Here is a 26,776-nt window from a genome sequence, read left to right on the forward strand (position 1 = left end):
CAGCCAATTGTATTCTTTCTACTAGAAAACTCTCTAACGTATTGTTTTCAATCTAAATATGAAGGTACTTAAGTTGAAATTGAGATATAGAATAATTTTAAAGATTAAAAGTGAGAAATTTAGTAAAAATTTAATAAAATTATAAGATACAAGATAATTTTTTTTAATATCAAATATTAAGGTTTGACAAGGAAATCAATATAATAAAAATATATATATTAGAAGACAATTTAAAAAATACATGACATAAGTACTAAACGAGTAAGAGCACTAAATTACAAACCTATAATAATAATAATAATTAGTCACAATCTATTATTAACATCTGAATATATTTGTCACATTTTTATACTTTCGAAAACTAAATTTTGTATTTTTATCTTTCAGGAACATATTTGTCAGCGGGATGAGAAGACAAAAAATTAAAAAAATATTATGACAAATATGTCTCTATATGCTGGCAATCGTTGGCAATCATTTTAATGATAAATTTGTCCCTCCGTGTCACGTAGACTATTTTATTAATAACGATGGACCGAAGTTAACAGCCGAATATATTTATCGCACTTTTTATACTTTCAGAGAGTAAATTTTTATATTTTTTATCTTTAAAGAATACATTTATCAATAAATTATACATTGAGTTACAAAAGTGACTATTTACCTTAAAATAAAACTTGTAATACTTTATTATAGGTGTTGTAATATTTTATTCCGACGATACAGAATAGGATTTGTATCTTCCCATATTAGCAAGTAACACGACATGTTTAGTCACAGTCAAAGATAAAATTAAATGACTCCACATAAATAACCATGAGTGTTATTATAATTGTTTGATGTTTTCCTCTCTCATAGTATAACCAAATCTAATGTTTTTTCTACTGGTCAATCAATCCAATATCAAGTTCTTCTACTATTATTATCATAAACGGGCAAGACAAAATAAGAATATAAGACAAAAATGGAATCATTCCAAAGCGAGTCAACTTGCTATTACAACGTTGTCATTGTCATGTTTAGAACTGTTGTCTTGCTATTACAACTCTATGGGAATCCAAAATACTCAGAATAACTTGGTTCTGTGGCTTTTTCTTGGCTTCAAAAGGTCACCTGCATCAACAATTTCATACAAAGCACTTGAATGTTTCATGTTTCTGCATATGTTTCATGTTTCAGCGTGCGTGCATGGCCACATGCTAGTAGTACTACTTAGCTCTTGAACATTTCAGAATAATGCAAAATCTAATGTTGGGGTTGGAAATAATTAAACTCTTCAAGATACATATATTCTTCAATACAATAAGTGAGGTAAAAGTGATGTCAAGAGAGGAAACAGGAGCACAACAACAAGCACAATGCCAAGAAGAATGGCATAACAAGTCCACTTCCTAGAACTCTTTTGATACTCTCTGGCATCTTGAAGTTGCTCAGTGCCTCTCCTCACAAAAGAACTCGCACGTGCCACATGACTCTCTATGTTATTAAGTTGTTGACCCTGAGACTCAACAAGAGCTGCCATGTCCAAAAACACCTGATGCAGCTCAATCAAGTTCTTCTCTATCTCCTTAACAGCATCGTGTCTCTCTTGAATCTCCGATATGGTGTCCATTATCTGACCCCTCCCTTGTTCCTGAATCGCCCTCTGAAGAAAACTCTCACTTTCTCCACTTGATATCAAGTTCTCTATGGTGTCCTCATCAGCCTTTTCTCCTGTGATGGTGAAGTACCTTCGTTCCACGGTTTCCTTGTACTCATTCTGCATTCTTGCCCTCAACCCTTGAAAATCATCCATCAAGTCCTTCAGTTTCTTCCCTAAGCCACTAACCACCGAGGTTCGGGTTCGATCCGCTGAGGAACCTGGACCACACCCTGGAATGTTTCTGTTGGCTGCATTGGAACGTTCGAGAGATTCAAGCTTGCCCTTTATGAGTTTCACGCGTTTGAGAACCTGCTGAACATCTTGGTCCATTCTGGCTCGAAGATCCTTCATGGTTTTAGCATTGTGAACGATTTTGCTTTCTTCATTAGACTCTTGCAGTTTTCTATACAACTTCTCAACTAGTCTCATGTCTTCTTTCACATTCTCCACCTCGTCGAAGAACTTATCGAGGTTGACACTTTCCTTCCCAGCTTCCACATCATCAATGTGGGACTGTTCTTTCAGGTCACTGTATTTCTTGAAGGAGCTTGAGAATAGGTCGTTCATCTTGATGAACAGTGACTAACACTTCTTTTTTTTCTTGTTGGTTTATTTTTTGTGTTAATTGATTTTATTTTTTTTGTTGATCAAACTTGTAGCAGAAAGATCGTAAGGGCACAGATGGTTTGATTTGATGTAACACAATGCTTTGTGCTTTGTGTTAATTCTGTCACATCTGGATTGTCTGTGTCCTTTTTCGTCCTCCTTATGGATTATGATCAATTTTACTAACAGGGAGGAAGCCGAAGGTGACAAAAGGCAAAAGGAACCGATTGTCACCAACAAAAGGCTTTGAGGGCAAAAAAGTCCTCCTTTTTTCAAGTAGTGGAGGTATTAGAGGTGCATGGTTAATGTCAAATGAGGACCAGCCAAGTTAACTTGATACTAATCATAGAAGGACGTTTAGAAATTGGATGTACCAAAGTTTACTCGTCCCATATTTTTAACAAGTGGCAATGCGATTTTTTCTGCTCACCTCTTTTTCTGTCCCCTCAGCCATTTTGGTATTTTGTGTTTTTGGGTATTCTTAGCTGAAATCTCACTATTCGAATAGATGTTCACACGATAAATATATTAGAGACTGCAGGAAACTTGCATTGCCGAGTCATTTCATCCACATATTCTATTTATTTTTAACAGTAAGTAATGGAACTAGCATTTAACTTTAGAGAACAAAGTAAATTTTATGAATGTGGATGATTAATTAATTAATTATTGCATTTCTGACAAGCATTTATTAATATTTTCTTGTAAAGTATTAAAAATTAAATATTTAAGGTTAATGAAAAGAAATTATTTACCAGATAAACGTTTTTAGTTATTTTTCATCTCTTATAATATTACAAACACAAAATTTTAATTTATTTTTTTATTTAAAAATCATTGCTCTTAGCGATAAAGATATCGTCTGTAAGTGACTTTTAGCCGCAGATTGATCATATATTCATATCCAAACAAAGTCATTTAAATTTGCCGAACATAAGTTTAAGGGCAGATTATTCAATCCAAAAAGGGTCATGTAAGATGACGACAACTACGATTTTAACAGAGGCTATAAATAATTACACGGGTAGATTTGTACCGAGTGCAATAACAATGGACGAGTGCACTTCCCCCCTTAAAACAGCCAATATTTCTCTGCCATCATTGATTGTATACAGCATAGGTTGCTTGCTGAAAACGGGTGAAAGTGTGCCTCCAAATTTCCAATAAAGAGAAACAGCGAACAGAACTAGCAGTTACTAGAAAGTATAAACATCTTACAGGCTAAGAATAAATTGGGAGAACAAATTAGGCATAGTTACATTTTCAACGTTGTTGAAATCAGGTGGCACGGTGAGCTCTCAAAGAAACTAAACAGCTTCAACCTACTACCCATTCAGCTGCATTTCATAGTTTTCCTACACAAACCACTATGATGCCCACTTATATTACCGGAATATATTGGTTTCTCACCATTTTTTCCTACTCCTCTTTATGTACAAACAAGAAAAAGCAAGAAGCCGAAGTGGATAAAATGTACAGCAAAATCTTTCCCCACTTCAATATAGCTTTGCAAGAACGTATCAATTATGGCTAGCGCCAATATGATTTTCACACATTCATAGGCAAAGATTGGGCATGTTCCTTATCAGTATTATGACTACTACTGCCATGGGCAACACCATTGCTAAGTTTATCTTCCCTCATTGCATCTCCTACCAGCTGTGACTGACTGCCTGATGAATCTCCAGTACCAGAGTTCACAGTCTGCTGTTTGAGATATCGCTCAGTAGCATCATGGAGCAACTTCATCATGCCGCCAGAATCCGAACCAGGTGATAATTCTTCTTCTCGCTCTGGTTGGATATTGAGGTCAATTTTGCCTTTGAACGGCGAAGCAGATGATTTTATTCGGCTAGGATCATCATCAGAACCATCATTACCCTCTTTGTTCTGGTTTGGGCTACTATCACCTGTGTTACTACAGGGCAAGGAATCTTCATCAAGCAAAATTTCAGATGAAGGTAATGGTAGAGGATGTTGTTGCTGTTGCTTTTTACGAGTTGTCTCTGCTTCTTTTTCTGATTGTTTCTTCTCACGCCGTAACATAAGGGTACGGAATCGTCGCTTCACTGTTAAGCATACATTACATGTGCATGTCTGCTTATGCTTGGGGCCCTTTCCACTGGGAGGCTGAATGCAAACAATGCAAGAGCAGCCAGGTCTATGGCGTGGATGCTTAGTTGTGGCCTGGGCGGATGCTGGGAGTGCCTCACCCTCTCCCAGGATAGCTAGATTTGCAAGGGTGTCAAGTCCCTCCAAAGCTTCAGCATTATCGGGATCCTGTTTGGTGGCCTTCATTTTCTTGGGAACAGCTGCCAAACAAATGCATTTAACAACATAGTTTTCATACCCTAATGGCTAATGTTGCAATTTGTTATATTAAAGATTTCAAGTGAAGCAATCAAACAATTCAAACCTGAATTACAAGGAGGTAGCAAATTCTCAAGTTGCTCTGCTGTCAGCTCTTGCGCAGCTGAACAAGAAAATCTGGCAGCATAGAGAATTCAATAAAAATAATGCACTAATATATTGGTTACATACTAACATAGGTTTATAAAGTTTGAGCAAATGATTCTGTGGAACAGTCTTGTTAGATTTATAAATTAATCACGTGCCTTGAACACATAAACATGAGCTAAGTTGAGGGTTACTTGAGTCCAAAATAAAGCAAGACATGCATTTATATACTGCAACTCTATTATGAAAGGAAAATCATATGTACATGTTATCTAGATGTATAATGTATCTAAGGTTCAGAAAGACACCCTCCTCTTGAACATCACGGATGACTTTTGGTCCATACTAATTGTTTAAATATGAAATACATTCTTATTCACTCAGGAAAGCTTAATAATTTCAACTGTGTATTTGCCACTCAAAAGGGAGTGGAAAGGAAGAAGCTAAGGATAACATAGGAGACCAAAAATGCCAATGAGAATTTAAGAGAATCGATCAATCTTGTTACCTTTCTGGATCCCATGAATTATCAGAACACGTCCATTTTGATGGAAGAAGCGCACTTGCTGGCAATTTGCGCCACTTGAAACAATCTTCACATTGAGCCCACTGGATCTTTTCACTGGCACAAATAAAGATCATTGCTGGCAATTAATTTACATATATAATTTAATTAAAAAATATCACCCAGTCTGAATGAGAAATTAATGTATTTCTTGGGAACTTAGTGATAAGACATGCACAACAATAAAAATATATATATAACATCCCTCAGAAAGCACAGAAACAGTCAAAAGCCAATGCTTGTCTCGAGGTGAGAGCAACCACATGAAATCAAATCCCATATATCATCATCATAATTAAAAATTATCCTAGGTTTCCCACTAGCAATGCTATGCATACAACAGAAATTCATTCCACATTCTCTGAGAAAAACTATATGTGTGTGTGTGTGTGTCTGCGTGACTGTAAAAGATATGTGAACAAATACGAAAAGAAAATTTAAAAACAACCAAGAAAAAAAACAAAGTGATCAAAATCTAATTAAGGATAAGTGATTTACCCCACACTATCACTGGTAAAAATTGTTGGCTTCCCAAGCACTGGAGCTTCCTGTAAAAGCATTCTCAGCATGAAGGTTTCCACAATGCATAATAATTCCCAGAACTCTTTCAATCAAATAAAGCACCAAGAAAGATGACAACAAAGGCAGACAGTAAAATTCCAATCCAACATTGGATGTACAACTCTAGAGACTGTGACTTCAGCATTTTAAACCAGAGACGTGTTTTAGTTTAAGGGCTGGATGATGAGGAAGAACAAAGGTATCAGAATTAGAAGATTTAACATACACAATACTCAACTAAGACCAGTTCAGGATCATTAGTCTCCCTTCCCTTTCTTGTCTGCTCAGCCAGTATGACTAGTGAACTTCAGTATTTCTACTCACAAATCTTATAATATATTGGATTGACTATAGGTTTCAACTAAGATTACACAGTGGATTAATTATATGGCCTGCATCATGGACACATCAGAACTGTTATTTGGTTAGTTTTATGTGACTATAAGATATAAAGAATTACTTTTCAAAGATGAAAATGTGTTATCGTTTTTTTAATTGGAAATCACATTAAGAAAGAAAGTTTGAATGAAAGGTTTAGGTCATTACTTTACTAAAAGTATAATAACATCAGCAATCCATAACCCTTTCTGATATGAAGCAAGAATACAGGTACCTCATATTCCTCAAATTCAAAACCTTCAATCACCACAATACTTGGAATGTGGCTAGGAGGGGGTCGGAGCAGACCTTGAGCTTCTTGCCATGTAATCTTCAGCTCTATTAAATCCTCATTTTCAATTCTTAGACGTTTACTCTTTGAGCTCAATATGTTGCTCTTTCTTTTTCTAGAGATTAATGATTTGCTCCCCAGTGCTTCTTTTGCTATGTATCCTGACTTATCAACTTTAGACCATGAATTAGGATCTGCCAATTCAACCTAAACGACAGATGAAAAATGCAGCCATGAGAATAACTTAAGTGACAAACATTAGCAATTACAATGCAGTTAGCTATTTGATACTAACTTCACCATGTGCAGAAAATCCATTTCCAGTCTTGGTCTCATTGTCCTGCAAAAAGCAAAATATGCACATAGCATATGTAAACTTTCAGTATACAAGTTCAGATTTTCACCAAACTATATAAATATATATAGGATTTGCTAAAAAAACAAAATATGCAAACAAAAATAGCAAATTATTTATTAAATTGATAAATTGTCCTTTATTAGAAAATACCCACAACTATAAGTCCAAACAATCAGACAATATACAAAATTGAAGTCCAATCATACAATAGGGCATGATAGAAACTTCAGACTGTACCCAAAAAATCTTAATTAAGGCAAGTGCTGAATTTGTGCGTAAGTCTCCTAACTAATTAAACATGTATAATTATCCATACAAGCATCCAGCTAATGATAGACCTATACAGACAAAGCTTCAATCAATTTATATTAAAACATACAAGTACACCTCAGAAAATTATACATTACCTGATCAGATGGCATGACACTTGAAGCCTTTCTAAATCCCATAACCAACCTTCCCTCTGGCTCCAACCGGCTAAATGTTACTGAGAAAAACAATTCAGGTCAGCCAAAAAACTAGAACTCAATTAACAAATCAAATGGTTTTGCAGGGGGGAGTCATAAGCACAGAAGGCAAAAGGATTCAACATGGATTATGAGGCAAATCTTGGAGCATAATAATCTAGAAGTCCAGCTTTACAAGGCCATTTTTTCACGGAAGAAATTTTAGAAAACCAAAAATCCTTTGAATTGAATAAAATAGCATCAAGGTCAGTTGTGCAAGAATTCCGAAGTAGACAGGGCTGTTGGAAAATATTAAGAATATCTTTAGATTGTCTCTTGGTTGTTTCCTTACTTAGGGACTGTTTTTGCACCTTTTTTTCCAAAGAGAAAACTATTTTCAATCAAAAGATATGATCATAAAAAATAATTATGCAAGTTTTTTGGGGAAAAGAACAAAAAAATCTCAAAAGAGAAAAACGGTTTCACTACTTTTCTCATAAGTTAAAACATTGTTTGCCATCTTTATCTCTTTTTCTTCTTTCCCAACACTAAACCTATAATTCTTAGCAAGGGCAATAAAGAGCATTCATGCAAATCTGACTAATGAGGCTAGTTTCACTTAACAGGAAGTAAATAAGAAGAATACTCCTATATATTCCGATACATGAATCACCTTCATGACAACGTCTTACCAGTATCACCAGCCTGCAACTGCATGGACTGTATGCATGGAGTGACACCCTCTAAAACATACATTCTGCTGTTATTGTTTGGCCAGAAGCGAAATTGAAATATCCATTCCTTGCCTTTTGCATCAAGGATTTTAAGAGGCAATCCTTCAGGCTGAGAAATTGGTGGGAAGTAGGTCTGTCTCATGGAGCAGAAAATAATATTATATAACAATTGATTGAATATTCATGAAAATAATAAGAGAATGTATATTAATTAATTTACGTTACAAATAAGGAGAATATTATTATTAGATCATATGAACTTACTAATTACCACAAAAACTAGTTCCTCATTGGACAGTGTATATTAATTAATTTATGTTAAAAATAAGGAGTCTATCAAACACAATTACAGGGCAAAACAAGAGAATTATGGTATGCAGGCATCACATAAGGCCAGGAGTCAATTGTTAATTATTATAAATTTTAAATTCAGTTTACTATGAACATAAAGCATCCACAGAACTTATACTCAAACCAAAAATACTATCCCCCAAGTAGCTTGAAGAATCTCAAGACCAACCTCAGCACACTTCTTGGGTAGCACTAAACGCCCAATTCGCCCAGCATCACTAGCACTCAAAGTTTTCTGAAACAAGGGAGTAATTACAGAATTTGAACTGGGATAAAGTTAAGGTATTGTAGCTTCCAGTATGGCATTAGACATAATTGGAAAACGAAGTGCAATAAAATAGTTATATATAAACCAACACTACAATCATTTGATTTGAAGGATACTCTATAGAAATTTGCTGTAGCTCCAGATCTGTACACCTTGGCCAGTACCGTGGCAATAACTGGTTTCTTCCTCGGGAATCTGCTCGAGGCCGCCCATTGCGAATCTGAGCCTCACCTGATGAATCAGGTGCTAAATGCATAGTGCCATTAAATTGCTTTCCTGGAGGTGGTGGAGTTTGTTGTGGATGACTTCCAGTTACCCCAAGTTGACCATTTCTTTCATTTTGGCATGAATTAGGCACAGCCAAACCAAATGGTTGAGGAGATGACTCTTCCTTCAGAGAAGAAGGCTGTTGACACATATTTAAACATGAACTTGATTTGTCCTCATTCCTCATTCCTGCAATATAATGAAGATTCATGTTATCAAGGGAAGACTTCCTAAACCAGAATATCAGAAAAGGTAGAAAGTTCAGAGAATGTCAAAGCCTGCATTACCATTCATAAGCATCATCTCCCGTGAGCCAAGCTTGACGTTCCAATTAACTGGTATTCCAGACAAGTCCTCATTTTTCTTTTCCAAGGCTGAGGCAGGTAACCTTTCATTGCAATACATTTTGTCAAAGCTATTGGATAACTCAACTAAAGAAGGCACTTCTGGGATCAGGTCAGATGAAGAAGCAGAATTGAACAGACTGGGTGCTTGCTTCCATGGTACAGGACCTGATCCAGCTAGCTGACTCCAACCTTTGGCAGATAGGTCTCTAAGTCGATCAGATAAACGATTTTGAAGGGAAAAGGACTGTGGCCATGGCAGGTTAGATGGCTGAGATACAGATAACAGAATAGAGTTACGATGCCAAAATTGTTTTATCCAATTATCAAAACAGGTAAATGGTGAGATTGTCCAAGCATCATGTCAGGACTATCAATTGCAGCTTAATTACTAGATATGGAGTTCAAGATTTAAAGGTATAAACCAAAAGTGACGAAAGGGCATTTGCAACTAAGGGAAACAATAGACACTTACCAAAATAATACTTTTGCGGGCACATGCATAACATTCAATTCCTCCAGGATCCAACAACATAAAAGCATGACTTGAAACAATACACCCACAATGAATCCGCTGCAAAGAATGATTAATCATCAGTTAAAACTACATAATTCTAACTAGATTCCGGAACATATATCAAACCCTTTGCACCAAACATAGTAAGTTAGTAACAGTAACATTAATAAAGTATTCAAGCAACATTAATCATCAGTTAAAACTACATAATTCAAACTCAGCTTTGGGAACTATGTAAATTTCTTTGCAGCAAACATAGTAACAGTAATGTTAATAAAGCATTTCAAACAACCATAAAAAGATTTGCCTCACCTTTAGACAAGTCTCACAACTCCTCCAACCAGAAGCATTTGAGTGAAAAATCTCACAGAACCTTCCTTCTTCAAAAGCAGAGCTAAGTATCACAGAACAACGGAATTTTACAAAAGGAATAGCACATATGCATCATGCAAGAAAACAATATCAAAACACATATGATGAGCAACAGGCATGATTATTTACATATGGCCAATTAAATTCTTGATCAAGACATTTGTTATCAAGTACAGTGAAAACAAATGTTTATGCAATCAAAAAGCTCAACCTCTGTTATTGAACCTATTAAAACCTCTTATGCCAGAAAGAACAAAATTCTTTGGACCAGATAACACATTAGATCCTTTATGTCGTCCATTCAGTTTGTACATAATCCAACCATAGGCATAAATATATAAATAATTTAGAGAATCACATTGACTGAAGATAATATGGGATGAACAAGGCAGAATTTGATTTGAGGTGAGCATTCAGACAGAATAGTTTACTCAGATTAACTAAACAAACAACTTCTTTCAGATGAATATCGAAAACAATATATCAGAGTCATCATAACGAGAAGAAGAAAATGTAGAACTCAAACTAAGCATTTGAAAAATACATACGAATTGAAAAGAGATATCTTCATTTAAAGAAAAAATGGCTTCAAAAACCATCACTAGAAAAAAAAAACAAAGAATAACCTCCATTGCTTAACATCTACTGAAGCAACAGAAAAAACAGCAGTCATGACTCCAGTAAGGAGATCCATAACTAGTGAAGCAAAAAGGAATCATCCATTTAATACTTAATAGTAAACTTTAGTTTAATTAGGCCAATCCTAGTATCACTCAATGTTATTCCTGATTCCTATGGTGAGGGCTTATTTTTAAAATAAAATGTTGCCCAAAAACACAGTAGTTCCTTTAGTTTCCCTCCCCCTCTTCAGAAGAGATAATTTCTTCATGCTAAAATGTAGTTATTAATTGCTTACCGAATAAGGCTACAGCAAATAGCACATTGCATAGTGCTTTTGCATTAACGTAAATACTTTTGGTATATTTAATATAATTCAAAATGGCAATAACATATAAGTAAACTACTACTCCCTTTGTTCCATATTATAGGACGTTTAAGATTTTAGCACAGGAATTAAGGAATGCAATTAATTTGTAGAATTTCATAAAAAATATTAGGTAACTTCCTAATATACCATTTATTCCTCTAATTAATTACTCATTTACTCTTACTATACACCACTCCCACTATGTATTGATTAAGGATAAAAAGTATTTAATGCAGCATTGGTTTTGTAAAATGACATCTATTTTGGAGCAATTTTTTTCTCTCTAAAACGTCATAATCTGGAATGAAGGGAGTAATGCATATGAAAACTAAACTCACATACAACTCCAAAATAACCAAAATCTAAATGATTAACCATAAAACATAACATTAAACATTTTAAATAATATAATTATCATTCCTCAAAAAAATTGTAACTTTCAAATTTTCAATGTTGAAGGAGTTCAAAGTCTTGGTATAGACCTTCATTGACTACAACAACCCACCATTTCCCTGCTAGGTACAATTGGTCACATGGAACAATCATCATCACTATTGAGCTCTACAAAAACCAAATTTTCACTAAAACAATTTAAAGCAAGATACTTTTTAAAAGTTTCTCTTCTCAAGATTTCTTAGGTCCTCCTCTACCTCTTTTAATCATACTACCCTTCGTTTGATCCACTTTCTCATTGGAGCCTCCAGTGGTCTCCTTATCACGTGACCAAATCACCTAAGTCAAGTTTCCATTATCATCTACTCCAATAGTCAAAACTCTCTCCCCAGGCATCTCCATTCCTAATCTTAAATTTTCTTGAAAGTTGACTTCAGCATTCTCGTCTCCACTATACTTTTGTTTTGCCCTTGAAGACCACTCTTGTCCCTACATTTACTAATGCTGGTCTTATGATAGGGGCTTAGGTATTATGGGATGGCAAAGTCCCACATTGAATAGTATGAGATGCTCTGTGGAGTATTTCATTATTCGGTTCTTTCCCCTTAACAGCTAGTTACTAAGGGATGGTTCTTTCCCCTTAAGTGCTTGGGTGCTTATCATCTTATAGCCATCCACTAAAATTTTCCTTTGAATTTGATAGGCACTATTAGATCAGAGATACAGAAGTTGCCAGAGAAATCAGGCCACAAACTCAGAGATGGCCAATCCTTTTTATTTAGATAATAAGTGGTGCATGGGCTAGGGAAAAGAATGGGGTTTTTAAGTTAAACCGTGATCAGAAATTTAATAAAGAGGTCAGGGACTGTTAAAATAGTGCATATGGGTAACATAGCAAGCGAAATACCAGCACTGAGTAACTTTTCACAGTACAGTTGGGTAGCACGAAGACCAGTTGCATGTGCCATATCTCAGTATTAATTAATAACTATGCCACCAATGCCCACGCTCAAACAAATATACTAAGTTATGGATCCACAACCACATAACTTGAGAAGCACCAACCCCGTCTCTATGCTTAACTTGTTCCAAATTGAAACGCTACATAATTAGAAAAGCGGTGTGTGGAACCCATAAGTTTAATTCAAAACCACCATAAGTGTATTTCTTTTTTTAGAAGAGACCATAAGTTTATTTCTTATCGTTAAAAAAAAAATAATTCAAAGCACAAACCTAATACTCTCTAGAAAGTTTTTTTCTTTTTTCCTCAAAACAACATACATAAGGTCTAAAGCAATAAACTTAATCCAAATTTGCAGGAGGAATGCCCAAACCTAGAAACCTCAGCCAACTAATAATCCCAATCTCTTAAACTAACTGCCACGTGTAGCTAGCTCCAAAATCCAAAATTAAAAAAAAAAAACAGAAACATGGAAATAAAAAAAATTAATTTAAAAAAATTACAGTTTTGTTTTCAAAAAAAAAAAAATCAACAGAAGAGTGTGAGTCAACAAAACAGTGAAAAGTTATTAATTTACTAACCCGCATCGATCACAAAGCTCTGCTAGTTCTCCGCTGCGGAGTCTCCACCCTTTCTTAGGTCTTTCGGACTTCAATTCTTTGCAGTCAGAATTGAAGCATAGCTTGGAGGACGAAGACGAAGCCGAAGCCATGGCGACTCCGAACCCCAACCGAATCCACAACCGCAACGGTTGGTGCGGCCTGATCTGCAATTAGAGAGAGAAAACGAGAAGGGTTTTAGAGAGAGAAAGTAAGGGCGTGCGTAAGTAGTAGTGAGTGTTTTTTAAGTTAAGTGAGAGAAACAAAAAAACGGGGTTTTTAAAACTAGTTGTTGTTGTTGTTATACCACTACTGTTCATTCGGCGTCGTCGTTTCTCTCTCCCTCCCTTTCATACTAACTTTTCTCTCTCTCTCTTCTTCCTCCAGGGACAAAATGGGAAAATTTCACATCATCATTAGTATAACTCTCTTGCACCCTCTTTTTCTAATTCAAACCTAATGAGATTCACATTAATGTAAAATTTTATTCAATACTATAAATTAAGATTATGTTAGAAAAAAAGCGTTATTAATTTATTTTTCTTCTTATTGTTATCATCTCATGTCAAAAAAAAAAAAAAACAAGGAAACTTTTAAAACACACTACGCCACCAGTCTCTTCTTGACGTGGTTTAGCCCTTGCCCGTTTTCATATTAAAAGAAGACATCGTAAGAAAACAAACACGATGGATTGATTTAATAAAATAATAAAATTTGAAAGTTATTTAAAAGTTACGTAATACTATTATTTTAAAATACTAGCAGTAGTACCACATAACTTTATGTTCTAGTTATTTATTTATCGATCATTTCTATAAAATTAATTAGCTTGAATAACATACTGTAACATGTTTCCGTAATCCAAGAGTGTAAAAGTAGAAACGCACATGGCAAATCGTGATAATATCTTACAAACTATAAACAGTAAAACTCCAATTTGAGGGTGTAAAATTTGGTGAAGTGGTTCTACAAAAAGGTTGGAAAATTGAGACGGAAAAACACGACAAGGGCAGATCGGTAAATAGAGGGGGGGTTTGACTGGTGCCGGACGCGTGGGAATGAGGATGATAATGGGAGCACGTGAAAGGAATGGAAGGGGCGAGTGGATTAGTAATGTTTTGACGCGCTGAGGTGAGAGTGGGAATTGTTAAGGTAGAATAGCCAATTATCTTGCATGGCCCGCGAGCTCACGCTACGAAATCACGTAATTGATAATTCGCAACTCCCAATACCTACTTCTATGGCCTTTAATGAACGCAGCTTCTAGCAACACGCGCTTCTTGTTTTTTTCTTCAAGTTTTGACGTGATGTTTCGAATAACGTTGATCAAATGAATTTCCATGTTACAGTTGAAATATTTTTAAAATATATATTCTAGTTTAAATTTATAAAATTAAGATTAAAAAAATCTCTTGGTCACTTTTAAGTGGTTATGTAACCATTAATTAATTATTTTTTAATCTTCACTATCTCTCTATATCTGCACATATAATTCAGATTTTTATGTACCTTGAAATTAAGTTTTCATTCTTCGAGACTTTTATTGTTCTGTTACTATTGCTGCGGAACTTAAGTCAATATTAATGCAGCGGCGTGGAGATAATGTCCAAAAATTAAATAGAATCATAGTCAAAACACGACTGGCTCTTGTATGTTAATTAATATCGGAATAATACACACAAAGATTTACCAAATTACATAAAACATTTTTTTATTCATATAACATTCCCACGTCATATTCAATCAATTAAAATAAACTCCTTTATTATTACATATAGTAGTATTATTAGGGATAAAAACTTCTAAAGCCTTAAAAATGAATTTTATAATAATTTATATATATATATATATATATATATCACAACACAATAACAACATTCTATTATTTTCTTTTAACTTCAACTTATCATAAATAAAATTCAATACGAAACACATATATATCTATAATTAGCTAGTATTTCATTTATTTGTTTTACTATTTTTTAGATATAATTTAAAAGTTTGGAAACAATATCTTATTATTAACAGTGGAAACAAGTAATTTTTTAAATGTTATAAAAAAAGTTTACTGAAATATACATCTTAAGTTTTTTCAAAGAGTTTTAATCAACGACATCATATTATTTTTAATTTTATTAATGTGAATTATCATTTTTCTATGCTTCTAAATAAGTAGGCAATTAGAGTGGGGAAGATTATTTATTTGATTTTCTTGTATATAAGTTTTTACTGTATTCATGAATGTGAAGTTAATTATCATCATTTATTATTGTATATTACATTAGAATGTGTTCATTTGAGAATATTTTTCCTTAATTGATATCAAAAAAATCAAATGTATTAGATTTTGAATTAAAATTAACTTATTTCAATAAATTAAGTTTGGAGATTAATTAGCTACCTTCGAATTAAAGATACTTATGATTGAAGTGTTCCGAGAATTCATGTATGCAAACAACTATGCAAGAACAAGTATTTCTGCAGCAATGGATCTTCCAACTAAATACATGCATTCATCAGGTTGAAAATGACAAGGCCAACAACCAATTTGACGGGTGTAGGAAAATTCTATAGTCATCCTTACTTATCGTTGGATCGAGATATATGAACCAGGACAAGAAACAAATTGATTTTTCGTCCTGAAGTATGATAAACACTATAGTGAGAGATAGGCACACGTTGTTTGGCACAAAAGTGATTAACAAACCAATCTCGACCACATCTATCTAAGCATCTATGATCCATGTATAGCAACAATGTTGTTTTCCTAGTTGGTTGTTTTCCTAGTTGGTTGTTTCTTCCCAAAAAGCAACACGTTTTCTTTTTATTATTGCCAACAATTGATTAATAATTCAAGGCTAATTCAAATATGTTCGAAATATAAGTTACAAAGGTACTTATATATCTGTTATCTAAAAAAAAAAAGCACTTATATATCGTCCACAAACAATTAATGTGCTCATGTCGATAGTAAAATTTGAATCAAAATTCTTGTGCAATATGAATTTGATCTTTTATCAATTTGGCTAACCTTTATTGGCAATAAAAATAAAAAATAAAAAATTATTTTCTAAATGTAAAAATTTATACAATATTATTGACAATAACGGTCATAGTTGTTATCGCCAAAAATAATTCGAGGATTATCAAGTACAATAATTAAAGTTGCATTGGCCGAGGGATCAAATTAACTTAATTTCAGAAATAAAATAATTAAGAGACCAGGCCAAAATTACACGTAGTCCAAACTAAGAGATCAAAATTGTAATTATATCTCCTTTTCATTTGCCTTTCAATTTCGTTTGGATTTTTTTTTCATTCCACTAATCAAGCATTACCGTGACGTTCAATTCACTACTTTTATTATGACACTTTGTTACACAGCACATGCTACCTATGATACAAATCCTTTGACTTCAAGTGCTGGAAATTAATAACAAAAGTGAACATAGCAGCAAAATAAAGCGTGAGAGGTTGCCTTTGTCTTGCCGCCCCAACACATCTGCCAAGAAGCAACATCGATTTGATTCACATGAAGGAACAAATCTGTGATCTAAATGCCATTACTCGTAGCATAGAACTAATCGGCAAAAAGAAAGGGAAAAAAAAATAGTAGAAGGAACGAGACAAGAACTTAACTACATAAGTGAAAGTTAGAAGCATAGAGCACATAATAAGGAAATATTCTTGTCATTACCGCGATACATTGCTAGGTAAGGAAGGACAAAACAAGACAAAGATTTCAGCTATAAGCTATATTATCTATATCGGCTGATATTTATATGTTCCATAAAACTAGTTAGAAAGTTATTTAATAGTTAAAAGTTAAAAAATTAACGTATTAAATTATAAGTGTTTGATAAAATTAACGTTGAAATAGTTATGATAGAAAAATAATAAAATCATGTTTTATTTAAAAAAATAACAAGAAAAATGAATAAATATATCATGGATAAAAATGAAAAAAAATGTAAAAAATTAGAAACTAACATTTTAAAAAATATTACTTAAGTGACATTTAAAAAATGTTAAAAAATATTAAAAAGATATTGTTTAATTATAAAATAATCAAATGAATTTTTTAATTAATAAAAAAGTTTAAAATTAATTGAAATGTTTCGCTCCAATGTTATTAGAATTATGCTACTTTATATACTATCTTTAATTATCCAATCTTTTATATTCATAGTTCTTAGTTGCGTAAAAATATGAGCTTTTAACCATTATTACCTTTTGTTATTTATAATTCGTTCATAACTCTACGTGTCTACGTAGGCAAACTAATTGTCACTATATATATATATATATATATATATATATATATATGACTTTGATAATGACCCTTATCATGAAATGTTTGATATTAGTGTTATTTTTAGTTTATAATTGTTTTATTTTAATATATTGAATTTTAAAAATTTAATTCATTTTGAAATATATAATTTTGTTTATTTTTCAATTTTCCGTTAGAAACGTTAATGTTTTGTTAATTTTTAAATTTTAAAAAATGTCTAACGATACCTTTCAAAAACATAAATGACCAAAATAAAAATTTTAAAACTTAATAGACTAAAATGAAACAGTGTGAAACATAATGGACCAAAAGTAATATTAACTCTTTGAAAATAATTAATTTTATACCGTGACAGTTAAAAATTGTTACTATCTTTATTATTATTTTTAAAAAATATACAACTAAAGAAATCACCATCTCTTCTAGACTTGAAATGGTAAAAAATGCAACACCACATAGATTGAACGATATCAACACATAATTTCGCTAGAACCACCAAAATTTTTCATACAACTATATTATTGGAAACAAAAGCAGGGGAGATCGATGCAGGAGTTGTCTTCAACGAAAGACAAAAGCATGATCCTAACTTGCCAATTAACCCATATCTAAATGAGAAAGTCACAATGTGACTCTTTGTGAGGTCTGTGAGCAAAAACCTCTACTGTCACGCATGGTTGGGCCGAGCAAGTAGAGTATTTCTCATCCAACATCTACAAACAGGTCAAGCAAAGATGAGCAATGTAAAGAGGGGGTGAAGGGTATGCTTCATTGGAAGATGATTCTAACTGGCCCGACTGGTCAATCCTCATCCACAACCGGGTGTTGCAGATCTTCTTCTTTGCATTCGTCAACATGTTATTGTTGGTGATGGCGATGGCAATGAGACAATTGTTGTTGTTAGGTGAGGCAGCAATTTCAGTCATGTAGGTTGGTTGTGGCAGAAATAAAAGCAGGGGTAGGGCAACAATTTTTTTGGGTCGATGACAAGAGGCGAAACAATAGAAAAAAATGACCGTTACCCATTGTAATTGAGAATAATTGGTGAATGTAATTATTATCCATTGTAATTGAGAATAGTGTAATTATTATCATTATTAAATGATCAAATTAAATAATAATAATAATGTGAGAGTAAAAGTTGTTGTTGTTTGTGGTTTCAAATCCATATTTTGTTCATTTACTCAGTAATTTTTAATTTTTTAAATAAAAAAGATACCAACAATTTTTAGTCGTCATTATGTTAACTTAATTATTTCAAAATTTAAAATACTATTAGACACTAACTTTTTTAATGAAAAATTGAAAAAAATGATCAAAATGATACATTTTTCAAACATAAAGGATTAGAATGAAACTTTTAAAACATAATGCACTAAAGTGAAACAATTGTAAAACATAATGAACCAAAAGTGACATTAAATCATTTAAAATTTAAAAATTAGCAAAACACTCAAGTTTCTAACAGAAAATTGAAAAATGACCAAAATTATACATTTAAAAAACATAAAAAATCAGAATTAAACTTTTAAAATTTAATATACCAAAACGAAATAACTATGAAACATAATAGATAAAAAATGACATTAAATCTTATATTTATAATAATAGACTCAACTGGTAACCTCTAATAGGACAAAAAACTTTAGGTTCAATTTTGACATAAATAGTCAATAACCCATGATTATGGCTTATGACACATGTTCCTACCTTGTAATGTTTCAAATTTTGAAAGATGTTAATGTGTATTTTTAAAGTATTTTGGTAAGTGAATATTACTATTTAATAAAAACATTCATTTTATTAAAATATAAAAATAATTTATGGTTCGGTTGAAAGAGAATAAAGGAGAGAAAAAAAATGGAGAGTAAAAAAAAATACGAATAACTGCTTTTTTGGGTTTGGTTAAATAGAAAATGAAAGAAAAATAGATGATTTCACGAGACAAAAAATTAAACTTTTTCTTTTCTTTTTAATTTAAATTTCTTTTTTTTTCCTTTCTTTTCAGTTTTCTCTACTCTCTACCAAACTACGGTTAGTATTCAATTTTAAAGTAATTGAGAATATTGAAAATAAAGTATTAATGTTTTTTAGGGCATATGTATTAATGTTTTTAACTCAAGCTCTTCAAATATACTAGTATTTGTTAGCAAAAGCAAGAGTGCAAGACCCGTAACATTTTATGCGCCTTCAAACTTTAATTTACAAAATACAATATCAAAAATTAAAAATAAAGTTTAATGTTTATACACTGTATAAAACAGTTTTACACGATCATTTAATCATAAATCACCATTTAAATTATTTTAAGATAATTATTTTAAAAGCCAACAAACTTATCATATATGATGAATTATGATTGAATGATTTAGTAAAACTTTTTATACTATCAATGCATAATTTATTTGTTTTTCTATGGGCCTTTCAGGCTATTTCATAAAAAAAAAATCCTTAAAAACAACACCAATAGCAACTCAATCTAATAATTTGTACATTAGTTGTGGCTAGTCATCCTCTCATAAAAAAAAAGTTGTGGCTACTCATTTATGATTCCTCAACCATTGGGTGGAGACAAATTACAGTTCTTGGATATAATAATCGCTCACATTGGCAAGAATAATTTCAGATTCCTAAGTGGCTTTCTCCCACAATTTGATGAATTCAATCCTTAACTCTTTTGCTTGATAATGCAACAACATTGTCACCTCTTTGATTCTGAATTGAGTTTCTAAAAGAAATCACTACTAGTGTGATCTACCGTTCCTCAATTGCAGAAATTTAGAGTAACCTTCACGCAAGGTTCAAGTGGCAAAATTGAATAAGAATATTTCCAATGAAAACAGAATGGATGACTTTACAACTTGGCTCTCTCTAGGTAAGCCAGTGTTTTACTAATTGAACTTTAATCTTTATTAGAACTGGAGCATATACTTTTTCAAAACAAAACAAAAAAAAGAACTGGAGCATATAACCCTTTACATCCTTTGCACCAGTGAGGGTATTCGGCCACTGTTGGATTACAACCATATGGAATATGTTATGTGTTTTTCGTGGGAATGAATTACTCTTTTTCCCAAATTTGGGGGTAGATTCTCCTCTTGAACCTCATCTCTCCAGTTAGGTCCCTCCAAACTTGATGCTTTGGCTGCTTCATTTGATCCTCAAGGGGCATTTACTGTCAAGAACTCTTCTGACAGTACCCAAGTTGGCAAAAAATATAGACTATGGATTGCTTAGTCACGGATATTCTCTAGGATGCAAGAAATACAAGCCTACCAGTCAAATTTTTGACCCCCCATATAGCATCAATCAAGTTTTTTTGGTGCTTCTAAACACAATTTCTATTGACTGCTTGGCAGTATCAATAGCTATTAACTTTGCTTCAAAGCCAAATATGCAAATCGTTTCAACCATGCTAAGAAAATATTTTTTCTTTCACTATTATTAATTTCTTTCAATTAAAAATGTTTGGATGCTTACGTTTTGCTGCTACTTTGTCGTCCAATAGAACCAAATTCACCCACGGGCCATGCTTGTTGCGTTTGTGGGCTATATGGGAAGTTGGGAACAAAGGTTACAAACTACAATTTTATGGGGAACAAAGGGGATTACAAATAATAAATGAGACTTAAAGATTACATACTACAATTTTATTTAATAATTTTTTGCAAAATTAAAAATTCTCAAATAAAATAGATACTCACAGAACAGATGTTATGTTCTCCATCACAGTCATTTATGAAATTTGTATTCATATCTCACCGAAAAACTCCACAAACTGAAGATTTTTCAATGTTTTTTTTCTCCCAATTCTTATACTTAGATCAAAGTGTGCTTATATTGATTCAATAAAAAAAAAATGCCCCCTTTTCCAACAACCAAAAAATAAATTTTATAATTAAGAGAACATTAAATTAAAAAAAAATAAAAAGCTTTTGATATACAATAAACTGATACAAACGTCCTAATTGCTAAGAGTGACTAAAGAATAAAGTGAATATAGTAATTGCTAATAAGAAACAAGTAAACATAGTAGCAGAGCTAGTCACGAATTTTTTTCTTGTTTCTTGAAAATCTTGTTGAAAGGGAATAAGTTTAAATATATTTTTTATTAAACAAATCTGGATCATTCAGAAAAAAAAATCCGTATCACTGGATGTAAGATTAATAGAATTCAAAAAACTTTTGGGGACCAAGGCCTTCCCTGTAAGATAGCAAAGCCTTTGCAAATTAGCACGTTCTGCTTCACTTGGATCACTGTTGCTTCCTTTGCTAGTAGTAGATTTGCCAGGGTAACTTGTGGGATCCCCAAAAGCTTCATACCCAGGTGCAGGCACAAAAGAAACACATCCAATGTATTGCCTCAAATTGAGGAGTCGACAGACCCAGAGACCCTGAAGCCGGAAAGCGGTGAATAAAGAAAACAATGAATAAGTTCAATCACTTATCTGTAAAACTAATTGCAGTGCAAATTTTACAATGAAATTCAAAATTGCACCAAAAGCAAAGTCAGAAAAGCATAGTTATGTTACATCCTATACTTGAGTTCCCCACTAAAGGGTCATTCATATTACAATATCAAGGAGGTAAGAGTCACCCTTCAAATCAGAAATGAACAAAATGAGGGATTTAACTAGAAGTAAGAAATTATCATCCCCTAAAAACAAAGGCAAGTGTCCTTAGTCCTTACAACAAAGCCATTATGTAGTTCTCTTTTTCCTTCATATTTTGGATCTGTTTCTCAGAGACATATACAGACATGTATAATTACCCTAAGAAATACAAGTAGACAGAAACTACTTGGAAACTGAAAAGAAACAACAACAAAACTAGAGGTAAACAATATGTATATTGGACTAGATTGGCACTTTTGTCAAGCGTGTGTAGCTACTAGTTATGGGCCTGTTTGTCACAACTTTTTTCATACAGATATATTTTCTTTTTAAAAAATAATCACCTTTTTAGTTTTCATGCGCTTGTTTCAGCTTTTCAAAATAATCAACAGCTGAAAAGAATCTAAAATCTGATTAAATCAGAAGTTATTTTGAATAGCTTCTAGCTTCTCATAAAATCAGTTGTTTCTTTATAAAAAAAAAGTGATTTTTATGATTATAAACAAACATAAATTAGTTTCTACCTTTTTTAAAATATCTAAAAAATATTCACTAAAATATTTTTCATTAAAATCACTTTTTTTTAATCTGTAACAAACTAGCCCATATCTTATTCTAGTGCTAGAAATCAAAGTGTATTTTCTGAACTAAGTATTAGAAGGCATTCTACATAAAGTCAAAAACAACTTCAGATATACCCAAAACTAAAGCAGATGACCTGTAACCTGCAATTTGGTTTTTTTTTTTTTTTTTTTTTCATTCACGTTCCTTCAATCAAACCAAGTGAGTAGAAGATAATTGCAACAATAATCCATATAAGAGACACACATATAAGTGAAAGAAAAACATCATAAATAAACATGTAAAAGTTATAAAATGGATTACTAACATAAAAATCTAGCCAAGCACTTCCCATCCACCGGTACTTTTCAGACTCAATGTCAATATCTGCCACCAGATCTGAAATAGAATAATACCTCCGCTGGATATCATATAATATGTCAAGTGAATTGCATGGTCAGAATCATATGCAAACCCAAGTCTGGATAAATCAAGAGAAAGAAAAAATTGTGAACAGTTAGCCTAGATGTTTTAGCACATCTGCCACCATCTCATTGGATTAATCTAGTACATGGTGAGAGTAATTACCCCATGCGAGCATCAATATACTGAAAAATCTGGTTTCCCCTTATGTGATGGTAGCCACATCAAGTGGTCGTTTACTGCCTGTCAGTATTTAATAAACAGTTTAAACATATAACAGCACAGAAAAAAGGGACATGACATGTTTGAATGACATAAATAGATTGAAACCTCGTATAATGGCAAGAACGGCATTAGCTACTTCACAAGGATCCCCAACTGAATCAAGAAGAGATTTTGCCATGCCATTTCCTGTACTTTCAAACCATGGAAAAACTTATTAGTTTGGCACAACAAAATTTGTCTAGTTAGTATTTACCCTTGCACTCATTGTGTACAGATACCAAAATATAAACCTAACAAAAACCCAGTGAATAATACTAGCCTCACCTCTCCATTACTGATAAAAAAAATTACAGACAATAGCTTCATTTCCCCACCCTTGAGCAATAAGCACTTTAAAGTGATAAAGTCTAATTAGATAAACCCTAATCAACAAAAAAAAATGATGATGATGATGATGATAAACCTGCAGGAACTACCCCAAGGGGCATCTTTATTGCCGTATCCCAATCCTCTCTTTGAAGAAGTCCATTTACAACCTACTAAAAAGGGCAATGTTTGTCAGATTAAGAAAAACAATTAATAAACAAGAAATCAAAAGTGAACCAGTGCAAAAGTATTCTAGAATACACAGGTTACATGGCAAAACTTAAAAGTGAACCCCATTGCTATTTGGTTTCCCACAGATTTCATAACTTGCATTCAGATCTTCTGAGCTTCATTGGAATTGTCCACAAAAACCTAATCCCCAGAGGCCAAAAAGTTTCTCAGGAAAGAACAGAGTCGAGGTATTGACTAAATATTTTTCAATTAGTCCGTGAGCATGATCCAATAAACCACTTCAGTATTAGCATATCTTGGAAGGATACCTCAGTCAGAGTAGAAACGAATTTGTTCATTCATACATTAAGAACATCTCTAAAAAACTCAAACCTGTTCTTTCTTTCTCTCTTATTTTTTTCTTTTCTAACAAGATTAGGAAAAACCATCACTGCCATCATGCAAATAACAAGTGTTGGACGGAACACAGAATTAATTATTCCTCAATATTTTGCATCAGAAACGTGAATTCGTGAAGGGTGTAAAAAAGTGTGATGTTATCACTATTATGGTCATTATTTTGCATTAATAATCAGTAATCACGGACATGATAATGATAACGATAGCAATTGCTGCAAGTGTAATGGCAATGAAACTAACCTCAACCAAAATTCCATCTCCACTAACACAAACAATCCCATGGTACTTAGTAATATCCAGCGAACGAGCCACTTCCTTTGCATGGAGCTCATGCTTGGTCTCTGAGGAAAATCATATCAAACAAACATAAAATTACAAATGAAAGGGCAATAGCAACAACAACGAAATATGGTGGAAGAATTAGAGCACCTTGGACTGTGATTTGGATTTGAGCATCTTCAAGAAGAGATTTCACTTGTTCAGCGAAAATCTTCTTAGCGGATTGCTTGCCACCAAACGGATTAACAAAAACCAACAAACTCTTAGGACGACCTGCATTAATGTCACATAAGAGAGCTCAAAATTACTTCTAACGAGAGAAGGTGAAATTTAATTTACCGAGAGAATCAATGAATTCACCAAGCTTTTGGCACCAGAGCCTGGGGGATTCCTCGGAGGAGGGCATAAAGACGACGTCGTTTCTAACGAGCCTTGCAGGGGAACTGCTGATGAAGCATCCGTCTCGGGTCTCCACGAGGCTCTTGATTTTGATGTAGGGCCCACAGGCCACGATCCCGAGGACGTCCTTTTCGATCGACAAACACCGTGGGAGTCCATCCGATCACCATAGACGGCCGTCGGCGAGAAGAGCAAGCGGCGTCACGGAGCCGTTAAAGGTGACCATATCCGAGATGGCCCACCCCCTCGCCCGGTTCGTTATTGACGATAATTAAAACCGGGTTTTGGCGTTTGAGAGAGGGAAATGCTATAAGCCAAGGATTACAATGCGAGTAACTACTAAACTCAGGAAATGGTAACTGATGAATGATGATTTACACTCACTTGATTCTCTCATTTAATTGTTGTAAACCTTTACCTGCTCACCACCAGTTCCTCAGGTTTGTCTCAAGCATACCTTGCTTTGTCTCTGAATGATTGATACAAATTTTCTTCTTCAACACACACGAAGCTTTGTCACATTATATCTCTGGGAATCTCAAAGGGAAAATGAGTGTGCCATTACATTCTGCAGTTGTCATTGGGGGAAGCTGCAACAACGAGCGGCTAAAACAAGTTTTTGGGGGAGAGCGTGATGTTTTTGCGTTGACAGATAAAGATTTCAGTTTTCAAAAAGGGCATTCTCAGTAAATAGAAATTTTATTCCCTAGGACAAGAAAATAATCTATAATAAAATTATTTAACTTTTTTCTTCTAATTTATTTTTCTGCTTAAATTTGGTCACGTGTTTTTTTTAAATAATGGTATTTTACTTTTAAAATGTTTAATTAGATATTTTATTTTTTAAATAGGTTTAATTTAGTCTTATTTAAAATCAATTTAAGATCTACTTATTAAAAAAATTGGAGCAAATAAAAGAATAATGAAATTAAATTGAATCCTTCTCATAAAATAAACATCTAACTAAATTTTTTAAAAATAAAAATCATATTGAATCATTTTTTAAAAACTACAAGATCGATCTAAGAAATAACAATAATTGATGACAATTTTTTCTTTTTTTTTATTTAAAATTGTGTTAAGGTGTATATTTTTATCACTTATCACGTATTTAGTAATAAAGGTGCATTTAGTAATAAAGGTGCGAGAATAATAAAAATTAAAGTGATAAAGTGATAAAATTAACATTAATATATTCTTTTTATCTTATAATTTTTTTATTCATTTTTAAAAATATATATTAGGAGAATAAGACTTTTTTTACGAGGGCAAAAAAAATAGTTTAAAAAACAAAATAAAATCTGTGTGGACAATTGTCTCCACATCTGTTAGAATATTTTAAACTAAGAAGTACACATTTTACAGTTCTTACGTCAATGGTTAGCTCTTGAAAGTCCAAAGTCCATCATTGGTGGTAGCTATAGTATTGTTTTAGAGTCCTCGGCCCTCGTGGTTCTGCCATGGATTTGAAAGGATTGAATTATTGAGTATAGGTGTCAGGTGACAGTTATATTTTATTTGCCATATCTGTTATAGAAATTATTTATAGGGTGGAGATGAAATTATTTTTTATTTGCTCTTGATTTTCTACAAAGTATGGGCCGAAATTTATTTGTGGAATCTTGCATTTCTTTTCTTTAAATTGTCAATTTTGTAATAATTTTGATTTATTTCTTCTCCAATTTTGCAATATTTGTAGCTTTACTCCTAATTCATTATGATTAAATGTTTGAATGACTCAATTCAAGAATCACGGCATACTTAACGCGTAAAGAGAGAAAGTGATAAATTTGTTAAGGCCCAAATAATAGTTGTGGTCCAAAACTACAAATTATAACAATTATGGAATTGGACAACAATGGCTAAAAATGTTGATGGGCTAATAAAATTAAGATTTTAAACGTCAGTCAGTTGCAAGACAAGTAA

The 26,776-nt window shown here is 32.9% G+C and overlaps 2 protein-coding genes and 1 pseudogene across 2 annotated transcripts; all 3 read right to left on the minus strand.

The window, feature by feature from the left end:
* Positions 1-940: 940 nt before the first annotated feature.
* LOC114374863 (syntaxin-124-like) lies at positions 941-2,482 on the minus strand. The gene has a single exon (XM_028332578.1). It carries the CDS (start codon positions 2,207-2,209, stop codon positions 1,295-1,297), a length of 915 nt encoding a protein of 304 aa, XP_028188379.1. The 5' UTR covers positions 2,210-2,482; the 3' UTR covers positions 941-1,294.
* Positions 2,483-3,320: 838 nt separating this feature from the next.
* LOC114374209 (B3 domain-containing protein Os07g0563300-like) lies at positions 3,321-13,368 on the minus strand. Its single transcript, XM_028331824.1, has 14 exons — positions 13,082-13,368; positions 10,099-10,180; positions 9,745-9,843; positions 9,213-9,540; positions 8,775-9,114; positions 8,560-8,656; positions 7,998-8,172; positions 7,267-7,346; positions 6,797-6,841; positions 6,445-6,708; positions 5,769-5,818; positions 5,214-5,327; positions 4,665-4,735; positions 3,321-4,560 (listed from the first exon to the last, which is right to left on the minus strand). The coding sequence occupies exons 1-14, from the start codon at positions 13,210-13,212 to the stop codon at positions 3,797-3,799; spliced, it is 2,640 nt and encodes an 879-aa protein (XP_028187625.1). The 5' UTR covers positions 13,213-13,368; the 3' UTR covers positions 3,321-3,796.
* Positions 13,369-21,373: 8,005 nt separating this feature from the next.
* LOC114375005 lies at positions 21,374-25,504 on the minus strand (annotated as a pseudogene).
* Positions 25,505-26,776: the final 1,272 nt, after the last annotated feature.

The sequence above is a fragment of the Glycine soja genome, chromosome 11, assembly GCF_004193775.1.
Source record: "Glycine soja cultivar W05 chromosome 11, ASM419377v2, whole genome shotgun sequence".
Classification (NCBI taxonomy): Eukaryota; Viridiplantae; Streptophyta; class Magnoliopsida; order Fabales; family Fabaceae; genus Glycine; species Glycine soja.